The sequence below is a fragment of the Dioscorea cayenensis genome, chromosome 1, assembly GCF_009730915.1.
Source record: "Dioscorea cayenensis subsp. rotundata cultivar TDr96_F1 chromosome 1, TDr96_F1_v2_PseudoChromosome.rev07_lg8_w22 25.fasta, whole genome shotgun sequence".
Lineage (NCBI taxonomy): Eukaryota > Viridiplantae > Streptophyta > Magnoliopsida > Dioscoreales > Dioscoreaceae > Dioscorea > Dioscorea cayenensis.
In genome coordinates, this window is record NC_052471.1 from 26,519,093 (window position 1) to 26,527,796 (window position 8,704).

General features: G+C 33.4%; 1 protein-coding gene across 1 annotated transcript; it reads right to left on the reverse strand.

Annotated features, from left to right (window-relative positions):
* Window positions 1–2,385: 2,385 nt before the first annotated feature.
* On the reverse strand, window positions 2,386–8,024 carry LOC120265538 (nudix hydrolase 23, chloroplastic-like). The gene is made up of 7 exons (XM_039273478.1): window positions 7,650–8,024; window positions 7,079–7,210; window positions 4,825–4,901; window positions 3,894–4,029; window positions 3,621–3,761; window positions 3,379–3,437; window positions 2,386–2,807 (listed from the first exon to the last, which is right to left on the reverse strand). The coding sequence occupies exons 1-7, from the start codon at window positions 7,896–7,898 to the stop codon at window positions 2,747–2,749; spliced, it is 855 nt and encodes a 284-aa protein (XP_039129412.1). The 5' UTR covers window positions 7,899–8,024; the 3' UTR covers window positions 2,386–2,746.
* Window positions 8,025–8,704: the final 680 nt, after the last annotated feature.

Sequence of the window (8,704 nt, forward strand, 5' to 3'; positions counted from 1 at the left end):
ATTTAGAACTGTAGGCTTATTATTATATACTTTCTCCATTTTTTTTATCTGTTATAAACTCATGTTTCTTTTTATCTGTTATTTTTAAACATCAAAAAGCATTTTTTATTTTTTTTCCTAAATTACCCTAACACTCTATTCAATTCTCTTCTTGAAATTTAATATGAAAAAAAAATGTGAAAATATAAATTAGAGGTAATTTTGAAAAGATAACTAATTTTTTATTAAATTATGTGAAATAACCAACTTTTTTGGTATGTGAGATTTGGTTATTCACGACATATAAAAAGGAACGGAGAGAGTATAATGTATCAATGTCAAAGCATGATTCAATCTATACATGTCCATAGATGCATTCATGCCAAAGTAATGACAAAGGGTGATTATTATGGGTTAGGATGGCGTTATTAATATAGGTATATATAATGGAGTGTCACATTCACATGCAAAGCATAGTCCAAACTATGGCTAAGGATCCATTTAAAATTGTAGGCTTATTATTATATATAATGTATTGTGCAATCTATAAATGTCCAAGATGCATTTATGGCAAAGTTAATATGGGTTACGGTGACTTTATTAATATAGGTTACAAAAGTCAACAGTTATTTACCACAAAATGACTATTTTTGAATCATTTAATACAAATATGCAAACGTGATTAAACAGTGATGCTAAAAACAATACCAAGCCATATATATATATATTGCTAGTTAGTTTGAAATTTTGCATTTATAAAACATGATGTTATATTTGGATATTATATATATATATATATATATATATATATATATATTGTAAACTAAATAGTGTAAACATGGACACGTTTTCTTTATTTGTTTTGGCTTTATTAATATAGGTTACAAAAATCAATAGCTATTTAACATAAGATGATTATTTTGAATCATTTAACACAAATATACACACATGATTAAACAGTGATGTTATTTAAAAAATTAATGATGCGTATATTCTTAGTTAGTTTATAATTTTTCATTTATAAAACCTGATATTATATTTGGATATATTTATTTAGTTTAAACATTGACATATTTTTTTATTTTTTTATGTTATATTTACAAAACCTACTATTTATATATTTACATATACCAACAGCGTAAGTAGGGGCCGCCATGCTATATATATACCAGAAGCTAGTATGTATATATATATATATAGGCAAAACGTTTTCTATGAAAGTTTGTACATAAAGAAAGGAGAGGATGGAAAAGAGAGAGATAGGCACGGAATTAACAATATTTGATTGAAACAAGAATATGAACCATGCTCATTGAATTATATCAACATGATAGAAGATCTAGTTGTTTATATAGTTTTTGATGGGTGCAAATCAGTTTGAACAGACAAGATCATAAGATATTCTTTCGACCAAAGATCCAACAGTTTCAAATTCAATACACAAGATAATGTTTCTAAAAGAAATGTTTTGAAACTCAACCCGGGGATGACCCGGGAAGGCTCCCGGGTCATGGTTCAATGGTCGAACCGAGGTAGAACCGGATTGACCCGGTCATAAATATAATATATATTTTTATAAATTTAATTATATAAATATAAAAATAATATATTATAAATTACTAAAAATTTTAAATAACAACCATACAAAAGTTCAAGAGATAAATTGTTTTCTTATAATTTATAAATATTAATTTAATACCCTAAATAAAAATTCAAATAAAATACAACATAATAAAAAATAACACATTACAAGCTTTTAAGTTTCACACTACAATCTACAAATAAAACTTAGGAATCAAGCATTGAGTTTTAATTTTGAAGCAATTTTATACATAACCCCCTTATACTTACATATTTATTATTTAAATTTTTAATTTTAAACATATAATAATATAATTGGATTTACCCAGTTTGACCGGACCGGATCGATTGGTTTACCATGTACTCGACCGAGTTAAACTGGATCAACACTGTACCCCAGATTTTTATATAACTCGACTTGGTTTTTTAGCCGGATCCGGTTCAATAGAGTTGACCTGGCCGAGTCAACCCGAGTTTTAAAACATGGCTAAAAGGTACTTGTTCATCATACTTTCTTTGTTCCTAACTATCACTGTTCATCCAATGAATGCAACTGCTCAATGTCAAATGAATGGTGATTACCGAAGATTTGATTACCTACGAATGTGCGTAGAGCACTGATCCTCACACACACACACACACACACACACATATATATATATATATATATGCTAAGTTTAAATTGTAAAATGGGTTAGATCAAGCCCACCTGCCTATTAACGGGTCAGGTTGTTTGAGCATTATATTAAATGGGTCGGATCAGGTTGATTCAAATTGTGGCCCAACCCAAACCCGACTGACCAACCCATTGAACATCCCTTGTAGTACAGCAATTCAAATAGATTGAAATCAAATTTTAACCTAATTCTGAAGCCCCTGCCAAGATGCAGTAGTAAATTATGCCTATAACTATAGGCCTTCTACAAACAGATCAAGGCAAGAGGCAAGTATTTCACAGGTCAGGAGAAGAGTACGGTGCAAAAACAAGATTGCTATGATTTCGATCAAATGTACAATTTCAGTATGCCATGACAGAGGTTTTGATGGATGGCCAGTATCACAAGATTGTCAGGCCAATGTTCCAAACAGTGATGAAAGAGCATGTGCAAACCACTTCGATAGCCAAAATCTTGGTGGTCGATGCTTTCAAGATATTTCTCTTCAGCCGGCGGTGAACATACACTGTTTACAAGTGCATATGGTTATCGACTTCAAAACCATTGGGATCGGATGGGCTTGCACCTGGTCTGCGAAATAGTAAAGAGGTTTTCACAATAACTTTCATAAAAGTATCGAACATTAAAGTCTGGAGATATAAATGTTTATTCAGTTAGTTTGCATTACAGACAGCATGATCTGAATGAGGATAGTAAGTACCAGTGAGATTTGACAATCAAAGTCGGTGATTCAAGAAAGTGTGCAGAAGAAAATGCAGAAATGGGTGGCAATCATACTATTCATAAAATTCAATTTAAAAAATAAGAAATCAATTACTAAATTTTACAATCCAAGAAGGTTTCCCACAGATATAAAAATTAAAACTTTGTGAAACAAGAAATTAACAGGTCGAGAGGCAGAACATGTTAGTTAGTCTAATAAACCCTTTTGGCAAGTGTTGCGTCTATTTCACTCATGATGTTGCAAACAAGCCAATTAACCAGGCACATGTTAATGGCAACAAAACACATTATCTAAGCCCAATTCAACCTGTTAAACTGATAAGTTGAGAGGCCAAGTATATCAATATTTATTGACTACACTGATGCGAAATTATTAGTTACTCGAATAGCTTACACTACAGAATAGGCAATAGGGTACCTTTTGTTTATTGTACAGTAATGGAACCTTGCACTTCCGGATTTCATATCCTCGATGTACTGAAAACACAGAAGACAGGATCATTTTTTTTTTTTTCTGTACAGAGATTTGTTAGGTAGATCAAGAAAATTTATCTTTGAATAAAACTTTTTCAGCTGATTGGTTGAGATAAAAATTCAAAGAAAAAACAAAAACAGGGGTTCACAAGGAAAAGAAGAGAATCTGGATTCAAAGCCACACACCATTTTTAATGTAACTGTAATTGATGAAAATGCTATAGAACCGAATGGTATATCCTCTGGAGCAAAAAGCACGCATTCCAGTGACTCTGGACCCGGCGAGAAATGGGGGGTTTTCAATTTGGCTCGGAAAATGACGTAACTCTGTACTGCATATGATGGTACATATGAAAAGATATATCACGCAAAATCACCCTAAAGAAAATTCTAAAAAATAAAATGTATCATACTAAGAAGATAAAAAGATCTAGATTCAAAAGAAATAATCCTCCTCACTTGGCCAATAAGTGGAATATCTAGCTGAGCAAATGGAGAAATCACATCCACGTCAGCGCATGCTTCTTCTAAGGTTTCTCTCATTGCCCCTTCCATAGCTGACTCCCCGATTTCCAAGAATCCAGCAGGAAGAGTCCTGTGACAGTTTCACAATAGGTGACTTTGAAGCCAGATCATTTAAGGAGATTCGTAGCACTCATATCATCTTCACAACCTTCCAAGGTTTCAAAGTATGATGTTAAAAATAAATAAATAACCATAAAAATCAAACACAGCCTTAACAGGAATGGGGACAAACTTGGTGTCAATTGCCAACCAGTGAATCTTTTACCAGAGAAATCTTAACTAGAGAGATAAAACAACTCAACAAGCAAAGTAGAAGGTTCAAAGATCCACCATATGCTAAAGGAGGTTCAGGCTCACTTGAGAACCAAGGAAGGATCGCCAAAATTATGAATGAAAAAGATTTTATGTTAAAGGGTTGTCACTTCTTAGCATGAGTAATGATTATGAGTGAGATAAATTGTAACTTAAGTTATGATATATGTGCACAAGAAACAAAGCAAACATTTATTTGCATCCTGCATTGCATTGTGCTTTATTTCATAAACATTAATTCAAATAATTAAATGTTGTGAAGGAAAGATCCTACCATAAAGCAAATTTCTCAACCACTAGATTGATATGACTAGCCTGCATAAAGGCATCACAAGTATTTACAGCTAAACAACTAAACAAGAAACCAATATCTTACCTTTCAGACAACGCAAAAAATAAAATAAAAATAAAAAAATAAAAATAAAATAATAAATAATAAATAATAAATAATAAATAAAAAAAAGAAAAACCAAAAGTCAATGTTTTATAAATCTAGCCATTCATTTGGATTCCAGATGTAATAATGGAAAAGAAGAAAGGTCAAAATATGTACCATAGACCATAAGATGGCTCAATATTCCGTTTACAAAGCAAAACCTTGTTGTCATGCTCTACTAGGCAACCAACAACCTGAAAATATTCAAACAACACATTAATCATTGAGGGAACATATTTCAAATAATCAGGATAAATAAGAAACCAGCGGCGTAGCCGCGTAGGTACATGTAAGGGATAAAATGAACTTGTCAGACAACAATATTGGAATTGACTTATATACAAGATTACTAGAAACACGATTTCACAAATTCTACCTGCTTCCCATAAAATAAAATAATAAAAACTTGAGATAAAATATTAAACTGTGATAGAATATCAAAAGAAACAATTTTAGAAAATCAAAACCTGAAGGAATCCCTCATGATTTGAATTTAATCTGGGTATTGAACAAGTGCACATTCAAAAGTGACATTGCATGTACGTGCCATACCACATAGCTAGATCCTATCAATTTCGGTTTGTTAAATGAGCTATTTTCATATACAACTCTGTAAAATTCATTTAAATGAATGTGTTCCTTGAACACTGCAATTATGCATAGACCCCTAACTTTTAAATCGTAACAATTCTTTGCAGTTTAGGTTTATGGGATAGACAGAAAGACACACAAAGGCCCACAACTCTACTATTAAGAATCACGACTCTTTGTTTATTCTTTAACTCATTTAGATTTGAACTCTGTTTAAACAATAAAAATGAACTTAACCCACAACTCAAGCTTTCATCTTCATCACTTCCCTCTTCACACCTTCCTCAAATTTGAGAGAGAGATTATTTAAAATGACTTCATCTGTTATCCTGTGAGCCTCCTACGGTTCCATTCTCAAATTTTCCTATCCTCCCAAACAAACATTCCAACTCTTATCTCTCTGATCTCTCTCCCTTGCCTGTGAAATTGTAGAAACCCAAATTTTCAAGCCTCCCATTACCCTAGAACTAAAGAATTCCAACTAAGGGAAGGAGAAGAGAAGGAGTTGTATTAGGACATTATAAGATTAATCTGCAAACCCGATATCATAATCTCACAATTTTATGTGTTCCTTAGAAGTCTCTAGGTAGAACATTCAACAGGGGTTGAATAAGCACAAATTACTGTTTTATAGGAGACTATACATAATCAGTCAATCATTGAGTATATACACAAATACCCACTTTTGCAAAGGCTTAAAAATTTTTTAAGAAAAAAAATACCTTAAATTAATAAGGAGATCAAGATTTGAAATAGTGAAATACAACTAATTCAAGTGAAGATGTTAGTCAAATCTTTTGACTTGAGGGCTAATCTCTATTGCCCAACAGAAGGAGTTTATGTGAAAGGAAGAAGAAAAGTTTGAAATATCTATAATTACAATCATTGCATATATTTATGTGGAAGTTGCATTTGCCCATTTTCTCTACTGTACTCAAATTCCAACTTTTTCTATTGCATGTGCAAAATTTTTACGTTGCTGTCCCTTGGCATTACTCATTGATTGCCTCATTGTGTGCTTCTATGATTCAATTTATTTTATGATTTTCTGCCTTTCTTGAAACATGAACAGTTGCAATGCCTACGCTATGATTAATAAAAAAATGGTTCATGAACACCCCTCTCTGCTGTCAGACTATTTAATTGTGAATAAATAAAATGACAAAGAAAAATGGTTCAAGTCTTCATATTAGCTACTCTCAAGGTTCTAGGTATGTATTCCACTATATTACTTACCTGCTAAAACTTTTTTCAATGGTACACACTTGGTAAATTAGTGAATGGCAAATTAGACTACCTAATTGTGTGATTTGTGGTACAAATTCCACGAATCATCGGATTCCACCTAAACACTGAGTCCAACTCATATGTTTCCACGCATTGACAACAAACTTCCAGTGTGCAAAACACTTTCAGCTGTGACAGCCAAAGCAGCTATAAATAAGTATGCTAGGGATTATACTATTACACTAGAAAAAAAAAATTTATCTATAAGGCACCCAGGTATTTGTAACTAAAATCTATCACCCCACTAATTATGAATAATCACATGTCCACTCTTATATCTCCATCAATTAGGGCCCTAAATATAGGATCTCATCAAAGCATGGCAAACATTTTATAATGTGTTATTTCTTATATGTCACATGAAGCACATGAATTAGAAACACCCAACAGTGCTTACTAGACCGCTGAAATGTCAATACTGGTTTTAATCCAAAAAAAAAGGAAAAAAAATATCAATATTGGATAAAGAGATATAAGCATTGAATTAGAATACCATCTTTGGATTTTCATAGTGTATTTTCCCACATACTGAGCAAACCGCTCTCAACTTCTCCTCTCCATCTGGTATGACCTGCTTCGTTGTTCCTCCACAAGACTGACAAAAGCGAATTCTGGGCTTTGGTACCTGCCAAATATTAATTAGTTCATCCATCAGAACCATACCAAAAAGTAAGAATTCTCATACAAAAAATTCACACCGAGAAGCAACACTCCTACACAACATACAACACACGAATTCCAGGCCTAGCGTTTTCTCAAAAGTCCATAGTTTTAAAGCAACAGAAATAAACATAACTATTAGAAATTTCATGTACATATACACGCAACACAATTTTCTATTTAGTTGTGCTCCAACTACAACACATCAAGATGAAGAAAAAGTTAATCAGGAAAATCAATAATCAGGAAATTTCAAATCGAAATACGATAAAATCATAGGAAATTGAACTCAAAGCATCAATTCACAGTGCATCAAAACGAACAACAAGTCAATAGAATTAAGTAGTGAGAAAAAAAAAGCCTAAAATGTAGATTAAATCAACCGAAATAAACAAAATCCTCACCGCGGGAGGAGCTAGGGTTACTCCATCCGCATCCGAAGAGCTGGAATCCAAACCACCAGACGACATCCGAAACGCCATAAAAGGGCCTCTGGATCGGGAATAGAGCGCAAGAAGGCGAGGGGACAAAGAAGATGGCCTGAGAACAGAGAAGGAGACGATCTTGGGGAGATTGGAGAGGGTGCGGAGCTTGCAATGGTGAAGCGGAGAGATGCCAAGGCCGAAGAGGAGAGGATTGAGGGATCTAAGCATGGTTTTGCTGATCAATCGAAGGGAAGGGATTTAGGGTTTGGTGAGGTTGAGGTTGAGGTTGCGTTTCGGACACATCGCGAGATCTCAAAGTGGTGGCTCTCTGAGGACTGTGAATGCTACCGACGAGATGGGACCAATTTCAAAGGAATAACACCGTCAAATGACATAATTTTTTTTATTAATTTTTTTTTAAAAAAAAAATTTTTTTTGTATAACCTGCCACTAATTTCTAATGTTTTCAAAACCGGACCAAAAAATGAATCAGTCAAATAATTGGGTCATAAATCAATTGGTTGGACCGGATAACCCAATTTAATTGAACTGGATGATGTAATAATTATATTAATATTATATATATTATATATATTATATAATATTAATATACAATATATACTAATAAACCCAAACTCCATGCTCTTTTCTCCAAACCTTTTCTAATATTATATATATTATATAATATTAATATATATAATACATATTAATAAACCCAAACCAAACTGCATGGCCTTTTCCCGAATTTTCTCTCTCCTAACCCTTTCCATTCATGCTCGTGCATGCCCTTTTCCCCCATCGTGAAGCTCCTCTCTCTCTCTCTCTCTCTCTCTCTCTCACTCTCACACCCCTTCCATTCACGCTCGTGCATGCCCTTTTCCTGATCGTGAAGATCCTCTCTCTCTCTCTCTCTCTCTAAATCCAAATCTACTAAACACCAGCATCTCTTCAAAGGTGGAAGGATTCCATTGTTCCTTCATCTCTCTTCTCCTTCTCCTCCTCCTCCTCCTCCTCGTCGCCGGCGCCGAATCCTC

What these genes read in the sequence shown, in the direction of transcription:
- LOC120265538 (XM_039273478.1), bottom strand. Translation starts at nt 7,898, where the DNA reads ATGCTTAGATCCCTCAATCCTCTCCTCTTCGGCCTTGGCATCTCTCCG. An exon ending in TTACAGTTACATTAAAAATG is followed by an intron (nt 3,438 to 3,620) that starts GTGTGTGGCTTT and finishes CTGTGTTTTCAG; the next exon opens with TACATCGAGGATATGAAATC. An exon ending in TACTGTACAATAAACAAAAG is followed by an intron (nt 2,808 to 3,378) that starts GTACCCTATTGC and finishes ACTATTTCGCAG; the next exon opens with ACCAGGTGCAAGCCCATCCG.